General features: G+C 40.6%; 1 protein-coding gene across 1 annotated transcript in view; it reads right to left on the bottom strand.

Moving 5' to 3' along the window:
• Nucleotides 1-27422, bottom strand: part of LOC132155811 (leucine-rich repeat and fibronectin type III domain-containing protein 1-like protein) — a 166089-nt gene that overhangs the window by 15034 nt on the left and 123633 nt on the right. Inside the window, exon 3 of the mRNA XM_059564515.1 lies at nucleotides 3595-4971. Within this exon, the coding sequence (XP_059420498.1) occupies nucleotides 3595-4971 (1377 nt within the window). The remainder of the gene's footprint in view (nucleotides 1-3594; nucleotides 4972-27422) is intronic.

Below are 27422 nucleotides of genomic sequence, written 5' to 3'. Positions count from 1 at the left end.
CTTAAAAGCGGCTTGAATTAAAGATGAAAACATGCAAATAACGAGGGAGATGATAATGTGAAAAAGATGAGGTAAGATAATGACATTCTCAGACAGAGACCTTCGTCACTTACAGCTCGCTTAAAGAAACAGGTCGCCAAAAATGATTTAATATTTCTTCTGTAAAAACAAAAGGAGAAATTCTGAAGTCTGTGCTGGTTTGTATGAATATGCTTTCTCTTAAAAATGTATATTCTGTAATAATTTACTCACCTTCCTGGTGTTCTAAACCTGTATGAGTTTATTTTTTCTACTGAGCATAATAGAAGAGAATTTGAAGAATATGGGAAATCAAGTAGTTGTTGGTCCCCATTGACTTCCATAATACGGGGGAAATGCTATAAAAGTCAATGAGGAACATGAGAAAACATCTTATTTTAGTCTTCAGCAGAAGAGAGAAATTCATACAGGTTTGGAACAACAGAATTTATTTATTTATTTATTTTTGGCTGAATGATTCCTGTAATTTTCATTGCAGATATATTTCTTATGAATAAATTAAGACTAATTCAATTTTTCTCCCTGTAATTTTGTTCGATATTACATTTTTGATTTTGATATATTTGATAATATACAGGTATATTTAAATACATGAAATACGTTTCAAAAGAAATGACATTAAAGTATATTTCAGTTTATCATAAATGCCTTTCAGTACATTAAACAGTAAGTTTAACCATATTTCAAAGACAATAGAATATTTGTTTCTTCTGTTGAACACAACATACTATATTTTGAAGAATATTTGGAAACAAAGAGTTAACAGGTAGCTACTGACTTCTATAGTATGGAGCAAAAAAAAAAAAAAAAAAATACAGTGGAAGTCACTGGCTTCCTGCAACTGTTTTTTTTTTACCTATATTCGTCAAAATATCTCCTATTGTTTTTTAGCAGAAGAAACAAACTAATGCAAATTTTGAGCAACTTGAGGGTGAGTATATTGACAGTTTTCATTTTTGGGTGAAGTATCCCTTTAACTCTTTCCCCACCATTGACAAGTTAACTCATCATTTAGAAGACAACGTTTCACCGCCAAAGACGCGTTTTCACAGCTTTTAGTGTTTTCACTGTTATACACTAGGGGGCGCTATTACACATCTTCTGAACGAGTACAAAACCTCCCGAACAAAAACACACGTGAACACGATGGAAAAACTAGTGATGTCTTACGTAAACAGATGCATATTAAAAATAAAGCGACAGCATATAAATGTTACAGAAATGCTGGTGGGGAAACAGTTAAGTTCAGCTAATTAAAATATGCAAACTATATAAAATGGGCAGCATTTTTAGAATAAAAACAATTGGGTAACACAAACAATGATGTTGTAAATAATGTTCCGTTTCCTGCAAAGACAGACCATTTCACTTTATAAGAGCTCAATATATCTTCAGGAGCTACGGGTATTAATTTTGTCTTGCCTTTATATGCATTTTTTGAGTATTGACTTGCATTTTATGAATCACCAATGACCACGGTTTCAGCTAATAATTTTCTTTACTCTTTACCGAAGGAAAAAAAAAAGTCACCTAAATCTCGGATGGTCTGAGAGTGAGTAGATTAAAAGCAAATTAGAATTTTTGGGTGAACTATCCCTTTAAGTGAACATCTGTCAAGAGAATGCATGCTGATATAAATGTACTCCATCTGACACCACACCTTGCACTTCATTCAGGTCTTCATTTGGCACCACGCACACTGTGCCTCCAGCGCTCTTTCACCCAGACATCACTTCAAATTTAACCTGTCTTTTCGACTCCGTTTACACTTTATATTCTCACCCCGGTCTCAGTTTCTCAGCCACCATCTCCAAGTCACCTGTACTTCAACGGGAGTCTGGCGCATGCATTCTTAATTGATTCTGAAGACTTAGATTACTCTGCAGTTCTATAAACCAGAGAACTCCCCTTGCCTTTTCCATAATTAATAGCAAATTGCTTTCTGTACGTATCTTTTCTTCGCTCTTAATCTATCCACAGGGATTATTGCAGAGTTAATTACATCCTTAAAGATCCCTTCAATGAGAAATCATGGGCGGTGGGGTCACGTCTGAATGCTAAAAAGGAACGTTAATGTAGACGTTTCTGTGTCAGGGGCGTTGACATCCATACGCAACCCAAAAATATGTAGGGCATCCGCACAAACATTTACTCGTCCTGTCAATATTTTTTGAATTCAACATCAGTGCAAATACACCTTCATTGTAATCTGGTCAGGAGCATCTGAAACGAGGGCAAGCACTCGACACGCAGCTTCGATTGTTATTCTGTTATTATTGTCTTCCTCATTGCACCTCGAGCTCTGTGATTTGTTGAAGTGTGTCAATGTGTCGGCTCGTGGTTCCTGCTTTGCAAAATTCAGTTTGAATTGCATCAGGCTGAAAACCAATCTGTCTGTGTGCTAATGAAAATCCTTCAAGAGCTTTTCTTACATGTTGAGCAGATATCTTAAAACAGCTGGATCCTTTGGGAAGCATCCTTTCTTTAGCACAGAATTTTATTATACAATATATAATACATTTCATATATTGCAGACATGATATTCTTGAGTCTTTTGTTGGCTGGGACTCATTGATGTCCATTTGTATTCATCAGAGCAATTGCAATGCTTCATTCCCTATCTGAATAGGATTCCGCCATAAGCCATTAACACCCCAGTCTCAGATGCCAGGCTTTGCCTTTGAACAAAGACAGAATCAATTTGTTTATCTAATGCAGAATTACCCAGATTCAAAAAAACCCATTTGGGGTGATTGACCATCCGCAGTGCTCTCTCAAATAATGCATTTGGAAAGAAGACGTTGCAGAGATTTTTAAAGCTTTCACAAATTTTGGGATCATCTTGCATGTATGATTTTGCATTTGCAAACTTCATGGCAATCTGGACACTCAAGGAGTCTGTATTTTGCTACTAAATATCTCTATAAGCCACTACTAGTTGAGAATTAAACTGCTGTAATCTTCATGTCACATTACAATGTTTTCATTAATCTTCTTTTCAACATACTTCAGAAAAATGAAGCCAGAGATTTACTACAAAAGAATCAGCTGTGTGAGCTGGATTTCAGAAACAGTAAAATGGGTGAATATATATTTTTAGCTCTTAATTATATAACTATTATTATTATTATTATTATTATTTAGTTGATTTACATTTCTAGATCAGAGAGCAGAAAACAATTAGCTGGCTCTGGAAAACAAAATGAAAAAGAATATATAAAAAAATTACAAATAAAATCACATTAATATTGGTAAATTCTTTTTATTTATTGTTTTCTATGGAAGGGGATAATAAAGTTTCTGGAGCAGCTCATTAAAAATGCCAATGGCCGTCTGTCAACCTCCAGTTGATCTTCAATGTTCATTTATTAAAATAAAAGCAGTTTATCACCGATGCGTTCTGTGATCCATATGGATGCTCATCACTGACCGATAACAGAATACACATCCTATAACCCTGAAACATGCATTTTCTGTAAAGCTGCTTTGAAACAGTATGTATTGTGATATACAGTTTAACTTGGATTTTTCAGAAGAGTCTGTGATGAAACTCACCTGTATATGAGGATGTCGTCGGTGGAGCTGTTGTACTGGATCTGGTACATGCGAACTCTGGGGATTTGGCTTTGGGGAGGCCAGCGGATCATCGCTGAGCTTGAGGTTATTTCGGAGACGCTGACCCGCTGATCCGCTCGAGGCTGGCCGCCGCTACCACTGCTGTTGGACTTTATAGAAGTTGGCATGTCAGAGGGACCCGGCTCCGGCTCCAGTTTGGGGTCGTAATGCGGCGAAGGGTTCACGACTAATTCCACAGGAGCAGTGGCTTCGCCGGCCGCGTTCGAGGCTATGCAGGTGAACACGCCGGAGTCCTTCACCAAGGCTGTCAAGATATCCAAAGAGCCGTTCTCGTAGCATACAGTGCGAGAGGTGTTGCCGATCAGCTTCCCGTCCGGACTGACCCAGTGGACAGTCGGCTCGGGGTCTCCCACGGAGCGGCATCGCAAACTAACCTCTTGACCTTCCATTACGAACATCTTGGAAGTGTGCCGGGTGATCATAGGCGGCTCGCAGACGAACTCTTCCTCGCGAATCGTCCAGAAGTACTTGCCGGCCAAGTCTCGTGGGGACGCGCACGTCTCCAGATCGTCCTCCCGCGTCAGGCGGCGCAACCAAACCAGCTCGCAATTACAATGCAGTGGGTTCCCACCGAAACTGAGGACCAACGCGGTCAGCGGCGAGCCTTTCATTTTAGCATAGACTGGGATTCGTAGGAACAGAGGATCTGGGGGGATCTTCTTCAGCTTGTTGGACGTCATATCAAGTCGGGCGAGTTTATGAAGATTTGAAAATATCCCTTCAGGAACAAACTCGATGAGATTGTGGTCCAAACTAAGGGTGTTGACGCTGGCTAGCATGGCTATTGTGTCCCACGGCAAGTCTATCAAATTGTTATAAGAAATGTCGAGGTCCTCGAGAGTTTCTAGGAAGTCTTGGAAGGCTCCTTCAGAGATGCTGTGAAGCTGGTTGTTGCCGAGGATAAGGTGGCGCAGATTGACCAGCCCCTGCAGATGGGTGTCGTCCAGAAACGTGAGCCGGTTTGCATCCAGATGCAGCGCATGCAGATCCTGCAGGTCTGTGAAGGCGTACGGTTGGATCTGGCTGATGGTGTTGCGAGAGAGCGTGAGGTGTATGAGGCTGCTCATGTTAGTGAAGTCTTGGTGGCGCAGAGTGGTGATGAAGTTGTCCATCAGTCGCAGCTCGGCGGTCTGCCGGTCGATATTAGGTGGCACGAAGAGCAAGCCGGTTTTGGCACACAGCACGGTGTACGAGGGCAGCAGGTTCTGGCAGGTGCAGCGTTTGGGGCACAGCATGGCGTAGGATGGCATGGAGAACAGAGCCAGGCACAGCAGCAGTTGCTCCATGGGTGCGCTCCTACAGGAATCAGAGCACAGAGGAAAACAGTTTAGCTCTCATGCTGAGTCTCTTCCCTCTGTCTGCGACTCTCTCTTGACACACTATACCTTCCCAAACACACACAAAAGTGCATGATGCTCTCGCATGCTGCGCTCAAGAGAGTAGTTTTATTAAACATGCAAAGATTGTCAGACACATTAAGGCTCAAATCAGTGAGTGGGAAAGCTGAGCAGACACCGCAGCCGATGGTGAGGTTATACCTACTAGCATGTATCAAAAAATTAGCAAATACCCACATTGACTTGCATTCACCCTATGCATATTTTCCTAATCAAATTAGTACATTAACATTTTCTAACAACATGATGTCTGTGTTTCCCACATCTACAGTTGCAAATTGGAATATTATGCAAGAATTCATTTTTCTAGTCTATTTAGTTTTTTAAAGGGACAGTGCAACAAAAATGTAATTTCTTTAATGATGTATGGATGCATGTTTGTGCAAAAAAAAAAAAAAACATACAGAACAATGTGTTTATACAGGTGTATACATGTGTATTTGCTTCCTTCTCTTTTCCCTTTTTGAAATCAGAAATTAAATATGGAATATGAAATTTAATTATCCTACAACTGATTAATTGAATAAGTGATACAACTCGATTTTCATTAAAAATATAAAAAAAAATCATTAACACATATAAATGTAAACGTTTGGTGTTTAACAGTTTTTAAATATAAATGTAATATATAAATACACATTTGTAGCGTGTCTTTGAGGAACTAATCCATTGCTTTCAGGGAGAAACCTTTGCCATCAATACACTTGAACAGACTTGAAGGACATCCATATTTTTATGATCAGCTAGTTTCTAAAAAATATCTTGATAATGTACAAATATATAGTATAAATAATATCTTGCATGCCTAAAAATGTGACTATTTTATATATATATATATATATATATATATATATATATATATATATATATATATATATATATATATATATATATATATATATATATATATGTGTGTGTGTGTGTGTGTGTGTGTGTGTGTGTATTTATGAAGAGGAATGGGCTTCCATGTCCAAGTCTTTGACTCTCTTTCTTCTACTGAACAGATTATTTACAATAAAATGTCTGAGCTGCTATTTTACACACACAATAGTAGTGAAGGGTGACCATGGCTGTCAAGCAAGATTCCCGTTGAAGACTAATATCCAATTTATATTAAATTCCTCACACAAAGCTATGGCTTCTGAAGACTTTGATTACAGCACACAAAATCTATGAACAACTTTTATAGATATTTATTGAGCTTGACAGCCCCTGGTCCCCATGCATTCCCATTGTATTGGAAAACGGCATCTCAGACCTCGTGCTATGCGTCACCTTTTGTGAAGTCATATGGGTTTGAAATATTCTGAGGGTAAGCATTTATAATGTATGTGGGTACAAAGTGATGTTTCTAGTGTATCACCGCTGAGAAACTGCTTAATTTAATTCACCAAACCGACGTTGAACGCAAGATTACTAGATATTATCGCGCAGTGTGGATGTGTTAAATCAGGCATCTTTTCTCGTGTTATATAATACTGCTGCCTCTGCCTTCCATAACATATGCAGGATCTGCAACGGGAACAAAAGAGAGAGAAAGAGAGGAGGGACGGCTATAGTTTCACAGCAAAACCAATGAGCAAGAGCGCAAGAAGGAGAGAAAGAGTTGGAGGACATCTCCATCGGAGCCTGCTGGTTTCAATAGCCCTCCGCTGTGTGAAATTCAGGATATTTGACCCCCCCCCCCCCCCCAGAAATTCATATGTGGTCTGGTGAGGTGATAAAAGAGGCAGCAGGAATTTAAATTATTTTTCTATGTCATTGCTTTTGCACGAATGATACTATCTGATTTGTGGCTCTTTGTTTATTGCTTGTGCATACCATTCCATTTTAATAACTTTTATGTAAAAGCACGTAAATGCAATTATTTTTTCACTGCTCTCAAAGCCATCCTGAATATCAAGAGATTCAGGCCCAATGCTTATCTGCGAGGGATCTTTAGCTATCACTAGGAGTATTTTACCTCTTTCAACCAGTAGGGGGAAACATTGAGCTTCATTTTGGGCACAAAAGGGCCGACTGGCAGAAGTAAAACACAGAAGTGCTTGAGTGCGAGATAGTGTAGCGGCAGTGAGATGCATTCAGGCGAGCTTATGCCTCCTCTCTCCATTACACACAGAAAACAGAGTCACAGAAACCCTCAAGAGAGAGCCATTATCCAGGCAACTAACTAAGAAGAGCACTAAAGCAGTCTCTCACTTTAGTTTGCACTGGATTTTTAGAGCCACTCGCACATGCATTTGCTCCAGCCTTGGAGCAAGTGAAACAGCCTTGATAAATGGAAGGCTTGACAGACTGCCAAATACTGCAGCAGGATAGTTTCTCCCAGTCAAACAGAGCACTAGCAGGATTACAACAAAATTGGAGAACGATTACATGCAGACGCCTCCTTAGGATGCCCCATGCCCACGTTTAATTCCAGAAACACACTGACAACGTGATACTGTGCCGTGTTTTGTCATTACAACAATGTGAGAATAAATGGATTTATTCTGCATGGGATAAAGGGATATGAATTGAATTTGTTGTAATGCATGAATGGGTTTCAGCACAAGAGACATGGTTAAAATACAGTGGAAACACCACGATGAAATGTCAACATGGTCAACATTTTACCCTGCTCTCTCTTTCTCTCTCTGCATAACGGCAGGATTCATTAATATTACAGAGAGGACACAGGCTGCTGTGTGGGTATTTGACACAGTTTGTGAAATTAACCCCTACTGCGCTGGAGCTCTTCTCTGGCAAATGAAGAGCAAACACATTTAATGTTTTATCATCCGTATGAAGGCTTTAGAAAGACTTTAGAAAGCGCAGAACGAGTAAAAAGTCAGAATTATTCATTAATTGCAGAGACCGATACTGATAAACAGTGCTGGATAGATTACTTACAAATTGTAGTGCATTAGTGATTACAAATTACATGATGAAAAATGTACTCGGTTACTAAACGTAACCTCGGTTCTCTCTAGAAGAGGGAACGAGTACTGCATCTTAGCTAAGACACTACGGGAAAAGTCTCTTTTCACGAAATACTGAAGCAAAAAATTATCCTTAATTTTGTATTTTTGTAAAGCGCATTTGCAGCAGTACACAGCCATAGACGAGACGGCTCATTCGCTCATTGGCTTGTTCTGCGGCAACTGCACAACCTATCGAGCGCAGGCTGATGCAACATCAGACCAATAACTAGGAGACTTCCCGCCGAAACGGGTGTGGCTCAACCTATAAAAGGAGCTCAAAAAGGCTGACTCACCTGATTTATTTAATAGCCGAAGCGAACCAGAGTGAATCGTACGCATGACAGAGAACGCAGTACTCGTTCGCTCTTCTAGAGAGAACCGAGGTTACGTGTAGTAACCGAGTACGTTCTCTTACGAGAGCTCTCTCGTACTGCGTCTTAGCTAAGACGCTACGGGAACCCGATGTAAAACGCCGTGCGCGCAGGGATCACACACCAATACACCTGAAGCAACGCCCAGGATTTACAGTGCACAGTCACCTGAGGGACTCACAGAGAGTCCGGGACAGAAAAGGGGGAAAGCCCTCCGTCCCATATCTAGCAGCATCCGTAGATGCGGCAATATGACATCACACAGCCGAGGCAAGGCCTGACCAATGTGGCAATGCGGGTCTTACGCAATACTGCCTATATAACAGTCGGCAGCGCATAGCGCTCATGAACTCAGAATTCCCCTCAGGGCCCCGATTCTTCTATACCGACAGCAGCCTTGCTTGCAAGGCGGGAACCTCCAGGTTATAAAACCTGATAAATGTAGACGGCGAGGCCCAACCCGCCGCCATACATATATCCTGCAAGGAGATCCCAGTAGACCACGCCCACGACGAGGCGACGCCTCTTGTGGAGTGTGCTCTGACGCCCAACGGGCACTGAAGGCCCCTGGAAGCGTAAGCTAACGCTATGGCGTCAACTATCCATCTGGATAGAGTCTGTCTCGAAACAGCCATTCCCTTGGAACGTCCACCGAACGAGACAAATAGCTGCTCCGTCTGCCAAAAGGCAGCAGAGCGAGACACATAAGCTCTTAAAACCCTCACAGGGCAAAGAAGACTCGAGTCTCCATCCTCCCCTGACACCGGCAGGGCAGACAGGGCAATAACCTGAGCCCGAAACGGTGTGTTGAGGGATTTCGGCACATAACCGTGCCTAGGTTTGAGTATGACCCTTGAGTCATTGGGCCCAAACTCCAAGCACGACTGAGAGTGCGTGCAAATCACCCACACGCTTCACAGAAGCGAGAGCCAACAAGAATACTGTCTTGAACGACAGATGCTGAAGGCTAACCGATTGGATAGGCTCAAAAGGGGGACCCTTCAAGGTGCGCCGCGAGGTCCCACATAGGGACTGACGGAGGTCTGGGAGGATTCAGCCTCCTAGCTCCTCTGAGGAACCGGATGACTAAATCGTTAGATTTATTGACTGACCGGACGCCGTTTCAGAAAACGCCGCGATGGCCGCCACATAAACTTTGAGCGTGGATGGGGCTCTGCCCTTATCCAACAGCTCCTGTAGGAAGGAGAGGACCTCCGTCACCTCACAACTAAGGGGTGAATAACCTCGAGCTGTGCACCAGTTGGAGAACACAGACCACTTCGAGGCATACAGACGTCGTGTCAACGGAGCTCTAGCCTGAGTGATGGTATTTAGCACTCCCACTGCGAGATCAGCGGGTAACCGTTGAATGCCCATACATGGAGGGACCACAACTCGGGTTGAGGGTGCCAAATCGAGCCCTTGGCCTGCGAGAGGAGATCTCTCCTCAACGGTACCGGCCATGGGGCGACATCTGCTAATTGCATCAAATCTGGGAACCATGGTTGGTTCTTCCAAAGAGGTGCCACAAGCAGTATTGAACATCTCGTTTCTCTCACCCGTTCTATCACCTGCGGAAGGAGGGAGACGGGAGGGAACGCATAAAGCGGGCAGCACGGCCATTTCCGTGACAGCGCGCTTTCGTTCTTGGAAAAGAACGCGGGGCAGTGAGCGTTTTCGTGGGACGCAAAGAGGTCCACCTCCGCCATGCCAAATCTCTCCCACAACAGCCGGACTGTTTGCGGGTGTAGAGACCATTCGCCCGTAGGGACATTGCCTCTGGACAGCCTGTCTGGACCCAGATTCTGCAGTCTAGGCACATGCACTGCTCTCAGCGAGCGCACGTTGCGTTGAGCCCAAATCAGGAGGCGTTCCGTCAGCCTGCACAGGTTTCGGGACCCGAGACCGCCCTGGCGATTTATGTAGGACACCACGGACATGTTGTCCGAACGGACTACGACGTGGTGATCCTTGATATGGGGACAAAAGCGCGTCAGCGCGTTCTCCACTGCCAGCATTTCCAGGCAGTTGATATGATGGAGCTTTTCCCGTTCTGACCATAGGCCAAAGGACGGTCTGCCTTCGAGCAGCGCTCCCCATCCCGAAGTGGAGGCGTCCGTCGACACCATTTTCACACTCTGGGAAGTCCCCAGGCTTACACCTGATCGGTACCAGCCGTTCGCTGTCCAAGGTGCTAGAGCCGCAACACAGCTCTGATCGACCTTGAAATGCAGCCGGCCAGACGCCCACCAAAAAGGCCAGAAAATACGCGTCCTTCAGATCTATTGACATGAACCAGTCCCCTCTGCGAATCTGCGCGAGGAGCTTCCTGGTCGTGAGCATTTTGAAACTGCGTTTCATCAATGCCTTGTTCAGCTGTCTTAGATCCAGTATGGGCCTGAGACCCCCGTCTCTCTTGGGCACCAGAAAGTATCTGCTGTACAGCCCCCCCTCGCTTTGAGCTTGAGACACAGGCTCTACAGCCCCTTTGCTCAACAGTTTTGATATTTCGGCCCGAAGTATGTGTGCTACTTCTGTTTTGACCGTAGTTTCGACGCGCGCTGAAAAGCGCGGTGGGCGTCGAGAAAACTGTAGCGAGTAGCCTCTCTTTATAATGCCTAGCACCCAATCCGAAACCCCTGGAAGCGCTGACCATGCATCTGCATGAATGGCTAAGGGCTGGATGCGACACGCGCTCTGTTGACTGGGCAACGGCGGCGCTCGAGTGTGCTGCGCATCTGAGGCGGGGAGCGCGCTGATCGCTCATCCTCGACCCCGTTCCGGCGCTTAACTGACTGGAGGGAGGCTGAGCGGGTCCCGTGGGACTCGATATATCTGCGAGTAACCGTGGGCTGCATGTGTGCACTTTTACCACTTTCAACTCGCCGTCTGCCTGTGCAGAATGTACGTACACGGGCCTCGTTTTTACAGAAGCCCCGCGCCGTAAGTGACATAGTGTATGTGGGCACTGGGAAGTGGGCACGTTTACTATGCGGCGCGCTCGACCGATCTGTGTCGATCTTATGTGCGCTAGCCCTGTGTGCAGGGCTGTGCTTACATGCGGGGATGGGCACTGGGTAGTGGGCATCGTCACTGCATTTAAAGCACCATCGGCCGTGGCCGGACGAGCGTGCACGGGTTTCGTTTTTACAGAAACCACATGACGCGTGTGGCATAGTAATTGTGGGCACTGAGGGGTGGGCACGTTTACTATGTAGTGTTCGCGACCGACTTGAGTCGACATTATGGGCGCAGGCCCTGTGTGTAGGGCTGTGCTTACATGTGGAGATGGGCACTGTGGAGTGGGCATCGTCACAACATTTATAGCACCATCGGCCGTGGCCGGAACACCAGAAAAAACACTCTTTTTGTGAAACATCTGGGTAGCCGTGATAACGGCTTTTGTGTGCAGGCAAGCGGGCACTCGTGCAGGCTTGCGCATTGCAGAAGACACTGAGGCAGTCACAACTCTTGGAACTGCAACAGCGGCGCGCTTGGGTGAGAGCTCGGCCGCAGCGGAAGATCGCCCTGGAAAATCTGTAGCGTCGCCATGGTGTGTAACGCAGACGCAGCCTGCCCAGCAGCAGAGAATATCCGTGCGAGCAGCGATGACGTCATGCGGCAGGCTTTGGATGGCAACGCCGCCTTAGTCCGCAGTCCAGCAGAGGGCGGGCAAAGGTGCGCTGCTATAGCCTGTTCCACCGGCGGAAGTGACAGGTAGCCTCTGTTCTTAGCACCGTCCAGTGTGGAGAATGCTGACGAAACAGATGAGCAGATTCTCGCCGAGAATGGAGCGTCCCAAGCCTTCGCCACTTCTTCGTGAAGCTCAGGAAGAAAAGGAGCGTGTTTTGAGCTTGTGGAAGTGCGCTCATCCGGAAGATAGCTACCATCCAGCCGGGAACGTGAAGGGGGCTCTGGTGCAGACCACTCGAGGCAGAGGCTCGCCGCGGCCAACGAGAGTACACGCATCAGCTCCTTATCGATATCCCCCCGTCTGCTGGGCCTCTGAGCAGCGGGCACGGATCCACGGAGCTCGCCCAACCCTCACTGCCCGATGCAAGCAGAGAGCACGTGTCTTCTTCCTCCGACGCGGGACTGAGATCCACTTCCTCCGATGACGCGTCGACAAGCAGCGGACGCTGAGCATCGGGAAGCGATGCAGGGGAAACCGGCGAAGCGGAAAGAGCCGGCGAGCTCGGCCGAGCTGGAGGCGGTTCTGGTAGGCGCTGCGAGCGGCGCTTCTTACGGCGCTGCGGCGCAGCGGATGATGCAGGCTTCGAGAAGGATGCCAGGCGAGTCCTCAGAGTCACCATAGGCATCAACTCGCAATGAGGACATCCGCCATCAGCGAGCGCGAGCGCTGCATGGTCTTCACCCAGACAGGAGACGCAGATGACGTGACGATCTCCTTCGCTGAGCGGGGTTCTGCACGAGCCGCACGAAGGCATCTTTAAAAAGACGCAGCTCTTTTGTGAATGTGCGTCGCAGGGCGAACACACACACAGAATATTACAGAACAAGGATTGTAAAGGATATGGGCGCCGGATAGCGCAGCAGGAACGGCAGTGGAATGCGGCAGTGGAAGGCGGCGGTGTCAGCGGCTTCAGGATGGCTCGTCCTGCTGATATGCTCTTCCAGACGGCGCTTGCTTCCTCGTGATCCAGCGATGCGTGAGCTTCGCTGAAGAGATGAAAAAAATCAGGTGAGTCAGCCTTTTCGAGCTCCTTTTATAGGTTGAGCCACACCCGTTTCGGCGGGAAGTGGCAAGAAGGGCGCGAAGCGCCCTTATTGGTCTGATGTTGCATCAGCCTGCGCTCGATAGGCTGTGCAGTTGCCGCAGAACAAGCCAATGAGCGAACGAGCCGTCTCGCCTATGGCTGTGTACTGCTGCAAATGCGCTTTACAAAAAAACAAAATCAAGGATAATTTTTTGCTTCAGTATTTCGTGAAAAGAGACTTTTCCCGTAGCGTCTTAGCTAAGACGCAGTACGAGAGAGCTCTCGTAAGAGAACGTAGTCTGTAACACAATCTCTTAGATTTCACATTTTAGGTAATTAGACTACTTTTTAGATTACATTTGACCTAACTATTTTATCACATAGATTTGAAAAATGATTTTTTCGTACCACACTGATATAAAAATACAAAGTAAAAGAAGATATATTCCATTCTTAGTTATTAAAATATAAAAAACAGTATAAAATACTTACTAAAAAATATAGGCAATACTTTTACTTAAAGCCTTTTTATATAATGCATTATAAATGCATTATTTATGCCTTGTAATGCACCTTCTAATGCATTGTATGATCTCATGTATAATTGAAACCACAGATAAAATACATTATAATATTTTGTTACAGATTTAGAAAGAGTAATGCATTAAAACATGACAAACAAACCTTCCGATACTACCATGCATTTTAATATTGGTTACTAATATTTATGAAAATATATATACAGTGTATATATATTGCAACCTAATTTATGAATAGCCTTATAATGCAAGTAGAGCGTTACCAAGAGATTTTATGATTATATAATCCAGTGACTATCATCAAGACCAAATGACAATACAGTCGAGGTGAGTTATAAATAAAGTGATTAGTTTAGTAAAAAATAAATTATAAAAATGCTTTACAAAGGGAGAGATGTGAGATACCATGCAATGTTTATGGTGGTCATCAAATGGTCAGTGATCGAGGTCGGTGGTATACAGGTTATAAAGTCCAATTTAATGTACTACCGGATGCTATTACTGTAGTTAAATCTACTGAATGCTACAGCAATGAGAAGTCATTCAACTGTAGCTGTGCAAGAAATCTCAAAATGTGTCTTTTTTTGGTTTCCTATGACAATGGTTCAGCATATTTTTTCGTTCCATCAGGGATTCATTATCATTGAGAGATAGCTGCAATAGGATAGACATGGCTCCTCTCTCTGAGTGTCCTTATTCAAAGAATTCAGGACAAAAATTGACTGATAGATTAAAATGCTGCTAGTTCTCAGTAGGAAGACTCTGAAATAAGTAATGCCAGTGCCAGAGTTACTACGGTACAGTGGGAACAGAAAATAATCCCTTTAAAATCCCTTTAAATAATCACATTTTGGTGCTTTGCAACCTGAAATTAAGACGGACACATTTTTTGTTTCATTCAGATTTATTTATTCGTAAATAAACAACTCATAACATGCAAGTGAAAGATAACACCAACATGCCAAAAAAAAAAATCATTGAGTTGGAAATAGCATCACCCCTCCTGAAAATGAGTTGTAAACTCGATCAGGTGCAGCTAATCACCTTCTCAATGGCGCACAAAGCCATTTGATTTTCAACTTTCCTGTTTTCATTTGAGTAATTTTCTTTACCAGATGCTTTACTCCTTGCTGTATCTTTAGTGTTTCACAAGAGATTTTAGCAATGCCACAAACTGCGCACGGATTTGCCAACACACCAAAAGTCAGGATATTTCAATCAGAAGTCAAATATTTCTCATTAAAATCCTCTAAAACCAACTGATCTGAGCTGTGCTCGCCACATCATCTGTGAACTGCACGTCTCGTTTTATTTCCCCTGAGGATACGATGCAACAAGGCAGAGAAGTGAGCTATGAAAGCAATGAAATATTTATCTGAGTTGTGTGTGTATGTGTGTGTGTGTGTGTGTGTGTGTGTGTGTTTGTGTGCATGTGTGTATCCTCTAATGTTATGCAGATTACACAGAGGTCTCTAACCTGTCCCAAAAAGATGCATGATAATTGTTTCTATGTTCTGCTGATCCTCCCTCGGTCCCTCTCACAATCTCTCCCTCCTTCTCTACCTTTCTTTGCTCATTTACACCAAGCAAACAGCAGAAGTGGGCTGTGATATTTAAACAAAGAGAGACCTCTTCACTTCTTCACCCTCGCTGACTCCGTGTCCCGCAGAAGACCGGCTCCTTTCACATGGCTATCAAAAAATGATAGTCAGACTGTGCTAACATGCACCAATCTCAATAAGACAGCAACACACTACACAATAGATGCAATTATTGTATGACTGACTATTCACTCCTGATCCACTTTGCCAGCATTGTTCTCTAGCAGCCTATAATGCCCAACCATTCCTGATTTTAATGTACAGCTTTGGATCCGGTCGGGATGCGCTGTACTTTGACCATTTGAGTGTTGAATAATTGCAGGCTGTTGAGGTTTTAAAGGAGAATGGGTTGAGTAAATGCTCGCCAGGCAATTAGCCTTTGCTGTGCATTAAACATGTTCTAGGTCCAGACCTGCGCACATTAACACACATTAAAGCTCAGGGGTGAGTGTTTCATAGATGAGGGCGTTACAGCAGACAGTTTTGACAGCGCTTTCATCAAAATCAACTGTTAATCGATAAAACACCTCCTAATGTTAATAAACAGCCATAAACTACAGAACAGTGTCACGGATTCATGGATGTGCAACATGTTTTATAAATTGAACACACGTTGGTACTGGATTTGGAGTTCCCTTTCAGTCTGTCACTCTAGACGCCACGTCGGTGAGCAACTCAAAATGGGATATCGCTTCGATAGACCAATCTACTTCGAGTGTAAACTACAGGTGCAATGCATACCAGCTTTTCGCTTCAGAGCCGAGCGTTAGTATCATTCTGCTCAACCGTGTCTGCTGTGAACTACGAGTCTAGCACGCTCTCGGAAGCTTCATGAGACGATGCTTCAGTGGCAGTCATTCCTGTGTTGAGTGGGTTGCGCACTTCAGGCTGCACTACCCCCTGTTGTGTTGCAAGCGGCCAATTCCCCTTTGCACCTCAGCACTAAACAGTGGTCCCACTGAAACTTTTTCAGAGGCTCCTGGTGCATATGGGGGCCGCAGCGGCACTTACACCGCTTGAGTTTAAGTTTAGTTAAGGGCGGCAGTGGCTCAGTGGTTCATGTAGGTTGTCTACAAACCGGAAGGTTGGTGGTTCAATCCCCAGCTCCACCTGACCAAGTGTCGAGGTGTCCTTGAGCAAGACACCTAACCCCAGCTGCTCCCGACGAGCTGGATGGTGCCTTGAATGGCTGACACTGCAGTCGGTGTATGAATGGGTGAATGTGAGGCAACTTGTAAAGTGCTTTGGATGGCCATGTGGTCTGTTGAAAGAGCTATATAAATGCAGTCCATTTACCATATAAGTTATCAAGCTGAACTAATGAGAAATATTGTTTCTTCAAAAAAACAAAAGTTTTTTTTCTCAGTTAATGTTTACTTTCATTTAAGTATTTCACACACACACAAAAAGTGATTTTATGGTTTCTAGTTTTGGTTAACTATAATATCTCTGGAATATACTGTTTAACTTAGTCTTTTTAGTGATAGTGAGCCTAGTTTATGGTTCTGTGGAGGTTTGTGATTATATGCTATAAAATATAAAATGATTTATTCGTCCTGCAGCAGAATTTACATGAAAGATTTCACATTTTACAGTGTGTTTATGCCTTTGCTGGATATTCACTTGCAATAGACATCCATAATGTTTATGAGATATCTAATAGCCTATAAAGTCACCCTCTCTGTCCAAAAGACACACACCATCACACACCTCAAATACAGCTGTAACTCAACACAACCCTTTATACAGCAGTGCAACCAAACAGAGAATGTCTTTTAGATGACTTTACATTCAGGAAGCAAAGAAGATGCACCAAACTTCAAATAAATATAAACTGAATTCACTGAAATTCATATAACTACTGCACATTTTGTATATATCTATATATATATATATATAGTAAAACAGTCAACAAAACAAATATTATTTGAGTATGTTTTACAAGAGAATATGATTTCTGATTTTCTACTTCACAATTGCATGTACAATGTGTTAATTTACATTTCTTAATTAATTTGAATTGTTTGTGGAATTTACTAGCAAATACAAAGTCAAATTGTATTTCTTTATTAATTATTTACTCATCAGGGAACACTCAGATGCAGATTTTTCCAAATAAATCAGATAATTATTATAAATATAATTATTTTATCGTGCATAATAAATGAGTCTGTCATGTGAATGTGTTGAATTTCCTTGAATTGCACTTCAGTATCTTCCTGTTGCTCCAGTCCAAATCCCATGTAATGTCCCGTGGCGAATTGACAGTTCAGGTCAAATTATCAAAAATAATCAAAAAAATAAAATAAAAAAAACCCCTTCACCCATCCCATGCAGTTATACAGACGACATTGACATTCACAGTCATTCACTCTGTTTCTAGTGCCCCTTATCTCGCACAAAACAGTTCCTCTTTCTCAAGCCAAACAAACAGGCAGTGTGATGGACAGAGGAGAGGTAGCGACACACAGCGGACACACGCCTGACAGATCCATCAGCGCTGCCGTCCCTCGCAGTCACTGCTACCGTGGCTGTCAGGACCTGTATGTCACTCCGATTATACAAACAGCAAACATCCTCTCCCCGTCCTTCGCTGTCTGCAGTCCTCCGTCGCTCAGCCTGCGCCTCGCGTGCACTGAGGCTCTCACTGTCAAACACAGCACACGTCAGGAATGGGGCTGAGGCACAGTCATGCTAATCCTCTCACTCTGCCTTACATTAAATGCTATTAGCGCTGCTAATTACTTTATCATCACCTTCATCATCAGCCCCTCCATGCACAACCTCTCTCCAGCCGAGCAACTGCCATAAAGACCAGTGGAGATGCTAATGGATGCTTTCTCCAGCTGTTACAGACCTCCTCGATTCAGACTGACACTATAAAGAACCGATGCAAAAGTCAGTGGCATACAAGAGTGTCCACGATAAAGAAACACAAAAGTCTGATGTATCAAATTCTAAGAGATGTTCTCTTTCTACTCAAGTTGGTCTCATTTAAAAAAATAAATAAATAAAAATAAATAACTAAATAAATAAATAAAAATAATTTATCTATCTATCTATCTATCTATCTATAATAGACTGAATTGACAAAGTCTTGTGGTTTAACAATATTTTATTACAAGTAATTTATTATTATTATTATTATTATAAGTATATATATATATATATATATATATATATATATATATATATATATATATATATATATATATATAATACCCAAAATACATGTGATTGCATTCTATATAAATTATTAGTTACAAATATTGCTGGAGTAGGTTTTACAAGAAAATACTATTTCAGTCTTTCTACTTCAAAAATGCAAATATTATTTGATGTGTTACTTGCTTTTTAATTTCATTTTCTTTTCTTTTCTTTTCTTTTCTCTTTTCTTTATTTTCCTTTCTTTTTTTCTACACAATTTCTCAAATTATTACAAAGTAAACATTTTCAATATATTTTTTTATAACTAATAACTTTTTTTATTTCATTAATTATTTATTCAAAAATATATTTTTTTTTATGCATGCCATATCATGACATGTACTGGTAGGTTTGTGTTGGTCACAACACAAGAAAAAAAAAATCATCTTCATTAAACAACTAAAACATGCTCATCATAGCGGATGCGTTTTCAATCCACTGCATGCATTAATAGCATCTTTGAATAAATTGTCATTGACCTACATAAACCAGTTTCTGTAAACTCATATCATAGTCTAATCAGAAAACAAAGGTAAAATAAGTATAGAGATATTATTAGCTAAACATAATATCTCCATACACTTGTGAAACTACAGTCAACATTAGATGTGGTCAGATAAGCTCAGCAGTAGAGGACTGATGTGTTCGTGACATTAACGTCAGTGCTGTTGTTGCTGTTGTGTAGTGCTTCGCCTGAGGATTTGAACCGTTCTGTAGGACGTGTGCTATTTCACCAGAGGATGGAGGCAAGGAGGACACGGTGCAAATCATCAAGGCATAAAGCACACAACAGTTGCAGATGCTCTCATATCTGCTATAAAAAAAATAAAAAATAAAAAAAGCTGCAGAATGGAAGAGTTTTGCCTCCAGATGAAAACTCTCACCTCAACCGAACTCGCAGTAAGTAAACACTTACTTTGATTGGTGATTTTACCTACACCCAACCGAACTCAGGTGTGCCTTTGAAAGAAAGATATACAGAGAGAAAATAAGGACACCTACACCCTTTGTGCCAAAGCACCCTAGACATCTATACATGCTAACTTCATATACCCCTCCGTGAGACCTTGTGTGTCTACAGTCACACCGAGGAAATGAATGCTGTTGTGCAATGTCTCAGTCTGGCCTTGCCGATCTGAATAGCTGGTTATATAGGCATCTCTTTCTCTTTTTCTCAGCCGGAGGCCCAATCTTTCCTCATGGAGGATTCAGTTTTAGAAGTACTAACTAGCATGGATGCATGCTGTTCTCGAGCAGAGAAAGAAAATGAGTAAAAACGAGCATCTCTTGGTTCTCTTGGCTGCTGGAGCCGGAGTCGGAGATCAGTATGGACTGGAATCCTAATGCTGGGGTAAAGTTGGCCTCCGGTTATTCCAGCGTTCAGCCGAGGCAGAAGCATGTTAGCGGCCATGTTGAGCACTGGCTCTCCTCTTCTTGGCAAACATCAAACAAAGCTTTTCTTCTCTTTTTTGACACTCTCTTTCTTAGCCTATGGCTAGAGGAAGGGTTTCCAGCTATGATGATTGGTGTCTGTTCCAGCAAGATTTGGACAAGATATAAAGGGTAAAAAATGACAGCTAGTGGCCTAAAGGAATGTCAAAGGATTATTTTCCGAAAACGAAAACTCTGGCCTGTTTTACTCACCCTTGTGTCTTTCGAATAACCCTCTTTCTTCAGTGGAACACAAGAGAAGATGCTTTACGAAATGTCCAAGCTGCTATTTTACATGTTGATGATTTTTGAGGGGCATAAAAAAATAAAAAAAATAAACTAAAAGTCACATTAATGCAACTGTCCTGGGCTGAGTTGCCCAAAAGCTTCGTAAGCCTAAGAAGTTCGTAAAAAACGATCACACGACTGATCTTAATATTACGGTCTGTTTCCCAAAAGCATCGTAACTTAAGTAGCTCTTGAAAATCATCGTAGATCTACGAGTGCTCCGGAGTCATCGTTAAGCCCTAAGTGCATCGTAAGAAGACAGATTTACGTGTTTACCTGCTGGACAATCAGCAGATTACACCTTTAACTTGATTCAAGCGCAATGTGATTATAATGTAAGGATTTGATTGTGCTTTATTGCACACTTTATGACTCGTTTTCTTTATTTATTTATTTTATTAATTCATAAATGAATTCATTAAAAAGGGCAGGGAAAATTTGAAATACACATTTAAAAGACTGAAAAAGAATAATAATTATTCTTTATAAATAAATACATTTTAATAAATGTATGCATTTAGCAGATGCTTTTATCCAAAGCGACTTACAGTATTTCTTTTTTTACCTAACATAATATATAAATATATAAAAGTATATTATATATTATTATGTAAAGTATAATATTGTACACTATAATATAATATAATATTGTATTGTATTATATAGTTATTATATCCAAGTTGTCTGTCTGGAACGGAGCATTAGGTTAACATCAATAAATGATCGTTTACTATAATTAAGAGTCATTCTATAAGGTGACATTTCAGCACTTCACACACGGACAGCGACTCCTACGTGTGATACATATTCAAGAAAATATTCCGTAATTACACTGTACTAGAACATTCCTATTAAGGAACCAATAACATTTTAAAAGCAATTAATTTTAATAGCTATGAGGATCTGTTATAGTACAACCACACACTGATTAAGGCAATAAAGCTCAATGTGACACTGATAACATAACGAGAGATACAAAACATATCACATGCTAACCACACTAATTCACTTAAAGTCATTTCATTTGTATTTTATTTTAGTTGCAAAATCTACTTAATTTTGTTCACTTATTTTGTAGTGCATTTAAGCCATTTTTGCATGTCCCTCTTTTTTTTTTTATAAACATTCATAATTTATAAATATACAACAACTTGCTATTATTATGCTATTATTTTCATTGTTATGAACAATTATCATTTTTAATGTTATGGCTTGTTGTTGTTGTTGTTGTTGTTGATAAATTGATAAATAATGGGGGGGTGGTAAATAAATAAATAAATAAATAAATCAGGAAATGAGTACTTTTATTCAGAAATGATGCATTAATTTTAAATTATAATATCAAATATAATATTACAAAAGACTGCAATTTCACATAAATATAAATGCTATTTTTTATGATAATTATGTGAGCAATTATTAAATAAAAGACAACCAATAATAATTGATTAAGCACCAAATCAGCATATTATAATACATAATTACTGTAGAAGCAGCAGAAAGATGTTATATTTTGTGTTCAATTGATTTTTTATGTATTATTATTTTGTTTTATTTTTATTTATTATTTTTTTTACTAAATAGCCTGTTATTAATGAAGGCTCATGCTACTGATGTCTCATTAACATCATAACAGTATAATTGACAGCCATTATTGTAAATATTTAATAGGTTTTTCATTTAAGTGAGCTTAAACTTTATTCAAGCGAACCAAATGATGCCAGGGAAAAACAAATATGCTAATTTTAATAATAAAACAAACACAATCGCACGATTAAGCCATTCATTTTGACAGTCATCATATATATATACACACACACACATATATATATATATATATATATATATATATTAACTGTAAGCTGAGATTTAATTGTGCAGCTGTGAACTGAACGTTAACACATGAAGCACATTTTTTATTTTACCTGAAATTGATCATACTTAGTGTGATAAATAACATCACAGTGCACTTATTAATACTTGTATATTAACAAACACAATTAGAGGCATTATAATGATCGCTTTTCTTCTTGAATTATCTTATGATATTTCTACTATCAGTGGATAAAGCACATGCTGCGGTGTTATAACGTACTTCAGAATATTTGACTTGCTAATCATATGGCTCAGAATAACACGGCAGTAATGATATACTGCACGTGTAAAGCAAGTAGTTGGGATGCGGATACAGCTCAAAGAAGACGTGTTAGAGAGATAGAGAGAGATAGAGACGGAGATAAATCACTCGTTCTGCACGAGAGAGGCCACACAACACCAGGTCAAGGAGAACTGCTTTCTCTAACTCCAACTTTCATTCACTTTCTCCCTCATTCTGTCATCCTCTGCAAGTTCATGATACTACCAACAATAAAATAAAAAACACACATAACAATAAACAATACAGAGTGCATTAGTGCATGAGGAAGAAACGTATTTGTTAAAGAGTTAGCCTTGAACCAAAACAACCAGCTACAAAAAAAAAAAAAAAGTGAATGAAAAGCTGGTACAAGACTGTTAGCTTAACAGCTTTAACCCTTTGATGCAACTTTCTTTCAAAGGTCAATGTAACGTTAGCCTAACTTTAAAATATTATGTCCAGTTTAATTTCACAATCCATCAAATATTTTCAGTTGTTAAATAAATAAATGAATAAATAAATAGCATGCATCAATATACAAAAGCAGTCGTGTTGAGTTGTAATATGTGGGGCAGCTGAATGGGGTGGTTTTTTTTTTTTTTTTTTTTGCAGTAAATATGCTCCTACTAGCAAAAATGAGCAAATATCAAAGGTTTCTATATGGGTTATTTTTGACTCCTGTGATTACAATTTATGCAGAAATACAAAAACGGGTTATTTTAGACCCATATTGTGCATACAGAATGCTAACAAAAACTATTATTATTTAAAAAGTAAGAATGGAAAAAAACAATTATATAAGTAATGGAGGAATCTAAAACGTTTCATTTAAAGTTTTGTATCTATAGAAATAATACAAGTTCATTGCAAATCTCTGATTGGTGGAATTTACTAAACAGCATCATGGGTAATTTAGTTATATGAATGAGTTGTAATATCAAATTAATAAATAAATACACTACCATTTAAACATTTGGGGAATTCATGATTTTTTTATTTTATATATTTTTTTATCAAGGATGCATTATTTTGGTCAAAGCTGAACGTAAGGACCTCATGCAAGACATAATGTAATAGTAGGATTGCTATTTCAAATAATTGCTGTTCTTTTGAACTTTCTATTCATGACATAATCCAAAAAATTAAATGTATCACCGTTTCCTAAAAAAAAAAAAAAAAAGTTTTCAACATTAATATTAATAGAAATAGAAATATTTCTAAAGGATCTAAGGAATTTATTTCCCCCAATAGATGCCACAGTAACCAACAGATCTAGAGTCCATAAGCCTGTGTCACTGCTTCTCAACTGAGAGAAACATAATATCATCTAATATTTGCTCACAAAGCTTCACTGAGTTAAAGCACAAGCTGTTACATCAGGTGCTTGTCCTCGCCTTCAGAACAAAATAATGTAGTCGACAGCCAATCAGCCGCCGCCCCGGCCCTCGCAGACCTCCAGCAGCAGGACGTCTACCCTCTGGGGCAGTTTCCAGGCCGGACTGTTTTAATAGATCACACCTCTGAGAAGCAGGGACCATATTGCATTGGTTGAGCAGCAGCAGGGACGGAGACGACTGACCTTGGAGAAACAGGCTGGCTCTGCTGCAGGAGGTTGTCAGCGCTGATACTGAGCACACAGGTAGCAATGTGTTGTTGTTTTGTTGTTGCACGAGGAGGACACGTCGTGTGTGTTATCCTCAGAAGCAGCAGTCCTGTGAGGTCACAGAAGGGCTTTTAACCAGAGAGGTTTTGCCCTGCGTATCAGCACTCTACCAAATCCATCAGATTTCTCAGAAGGATGTAATCCGCACTTTACTGTAACTTCTTTACGAGTGCCGTTAAAAAAGACCGGAACTCTGGAAATTCACATTTGACTGCTAGATTAACTTCTGTGATTGTCTGTTCTCAGAAGAACAGTCTCTTGGCGTGATGTAGCCCAGCTCACCAGCAATAAAGTGAATGCATCAGAGCTGAAGTGAATGAGCTCCGAGAGCCGTTCCATAGGGATGTTCTGCTGAGAAATGAACCCTTGTCACAGATACATTATTTACATTATCTCCCAGGCCTTTTCTTCCTTTCACCAGAGAGACTGCTTTATTTTTGAACACATAAATAAGAGAGAACTGAATGGCATATTGATATCTCAGTCACAGGGACGGCTGCTTGAACTACATTTCATCATACAGACACAAAAATAATACAAATAAAAGAGTGGGCTGAAAACAGAGACTACGGGCTTTTGTACTTTTAGCAGAGACCAAATGTCGCTTCCTGTGACTCTGAGTATCTGTTTCAAACAGTAGATTTATTCATTTATATCATTGCACTTTTTATCTCATTATTATTTTAATATATATCATTACATTTTATTTGCTCTGTTTTATTCTGTGAACCCTTACTACATTTATAATAACCGTAACTATGTTTCGCGTCATGCTTAACAACAACCTTAGCTGTTCTAAAATCACTGTAAACCATGGCTTCTTGGGGCTTATTGCTTTAATATCTTATACTGATAATACAAAACACAAAACATCCAATATAACTGATCAATCACACATCCCAAACACTGAGCATAACCTACAACTACATAGCCTGTTTAAAACAACAACAAAAAAACGACCTCAGTTCTTATTTTACTCAGTTTCCTGAACCTTCCTCAAGTGCTTTGTTCGTTTTAACAGGTTAGTTCCTCCAGATGTAATTGCTTAAAACTGCTGAATATGCATAACAGAATAGCAATAATGTTCCTATGCTCACTTAACCAGAATCGATACAGAACGTCTGGCTTGATTTCCTTTACTCCCATGTTACACAACACTAGTCAATAGGGCAGGGAGTGGAAAGGGCTGCACTAAAAGGGGACGAGAAAATGAGAGAGCGACGAGCTGCACAGAAAATGGAGGTGAGAGATAGGAGAGTGGGCTGGAGAGAATGGAAGAGCTCAGCCGAGCATCACAGTGTGATAAGAGCAGCTCTTGTCTTGTCATCGGGTTCACAGCTTCGCCAAGGTATTGTCCTCAGGCTTATTCTCTACCCGTACAGCCATTATTTAAATTAATCGCTGAGCTTCATTAATCCTAATGACTCCTTTTGGAAGGATCCGTGGAGGGAGGCGGCTCATGACAGGACTGGTTTGAAATGGATTTTGTGTTGAAATGGAGAGATTCTGCTTTTGTGCAGCGAGAACTGACCGGTCCAAGATTTCGTCTGGCTTTATGCATGAGGCATGAGCTCGAGCAGAATAAAAGTTAATGAAGACCATCTCAAACGACAGCTGCTGAGCCATTTAATCACTTAACATGCTATTGTTCTATGAGGTTATAATTAAAGTGTTAATAGGCACTGCCTTTATTGTCTAATTGCATGACATGGTTAAATGCAGTTTGCACAGTGTTGCAAAAACCATTTCATATTTAAAGGTGTTTAAAGATGTTTTTTCTTTTTTTTTTTTTTTAGATGATAAATGTTGTCTGCAATCCCAGTATTATTTTATTAACATTTCCATTTATTTTTATTTGGAATTATTATTTTTTTATATATGTATATACTTTGTATTATTATTATTATTATTATTATTATATTTTATTTAAGTTTTAGTTATTTTAGTACATCAAGTCAAACTAAATGTAGTACTTTTAGTTTATCCTGCTCAGTTGCACTGGGAAACCAGTTCAGATTTCACTCAACCAATGGCATGTGTTAGGGGCGGGGCTATCTATTTGATCCACCAATGGCAGACAAGGGTCAGGAAACCTGTGATGTTGTTTTTGTAGATCTGTTTGGTGATGCTTGTGCTTCATGAATGACACACTTCACTTTAGAAAAGAGTCACAATGAATGACAAAATCGTTTTACCACATTAACCAGCTTCAGGTGTGATCACCATGATAACCTGCATGTAATTGGCATTTATTTTTCATTAAATGCCAAAGGAAGTGGGATGAAATCCTCAGAAATGCAATTCAGTTGAAAAAAACAACAAAAAACAATCAATGTTGCTGGAGGATGTGTAATTTCTCAAGTATAATCATGAAAATTGCAATAAACTGCCACACAGAAGTCTACAGAAAAATGCATGGACTTCTGTGTGTCTCCCCACTACTGGCAATAAGCATGATTTTTTGTTTCAGCCTGTTAGTGACAACTTCACAAGGACCTCATTCTGCCTCAAATCAATATTTATTGAATAAAAGTGGAAAACTTGTCTAATTTCCCTGTGCTGGGGAATTATTGGCATTCTTGCTTCTGGTCGATTACTCTCTGTCGCTGTGGCCAGTTGATTTTTCCCCGTGTGTTGTGTGGGAGCGTCTGTAACGTCTGTGCAGGGCTTAAATTGAATGTTTGAGATAATACATGAGGACTTTACGATGCATTGACAGTATTGAAAAGCAGACACTGTGATACAACCAAACTGCTGGTCTGAAAAAAAACATGTAGAAAACAAAGACTAAATAATAGTGAGGAGAACATTAAATCAGATAGATGATAGCAGACATCTAATAGAGTTATGCTTACTGATACGCTTGGAAAAAAAAACACAATCAGCCATTATGATACAGCAGGAGAGTCTCATCAGCATTCCACAGTTTATGCAGATATCACTGATTTCTTGCATGAAGAAAAATGCATTTTCTCCAAATTATGTGAAAAAATTGTGGAATGTTCTTATAAACTGTTCTTAAAACTTAAACTGTTCTTAAACTGTGTGCTATTGTTTTTGTGACATATCAGGACACAACTCTGTATAATGACATGGGTATGACACATGTATTACAAGGAGAGGGTGACTTATGAGGACATAACCCATGTCCCCATTTTTCAAAACGCTTATAAATCATACAGAATGAGTTTTTTTGAGAAAGTAAAAATGCACAAAGTTTCCTGTGAGGGTTGGGGTTAGGTGTAGGGCCATAGAATATACAGTTTGTACAGTATGAAAACCATTACACCTATGGGATGAACACACTTTACACAAAAAGAAACGTGTGTGTGTGTGTGTGTGTGTGTGTGTGAGAGAGAGAGAGAGAGAGAGAGAGAGAGAGAGTGTGTGTGTGTGTGTGAGAGAGAGAGAGAGAGAGAGAGAGTGTGTGTG

This window comes from Carassius carassius, chromosome 13, assembly GCF_963082965.1.
Source record: "Carassius carassius chromosome 13, fCarCar2.1, whole genome shotgun sequence".
Classification (NCBI taxonomy): Eukaryota; Metazoa; Chordata; class Actinopteri; order Cypriniformes; family Cyprinidae; genus Carassius; species Carassius carassius.
Note: the sequence above shows the minus strand (reverse complement) of the source record. Positions and strands in the feature narration are given on the sequence as shown.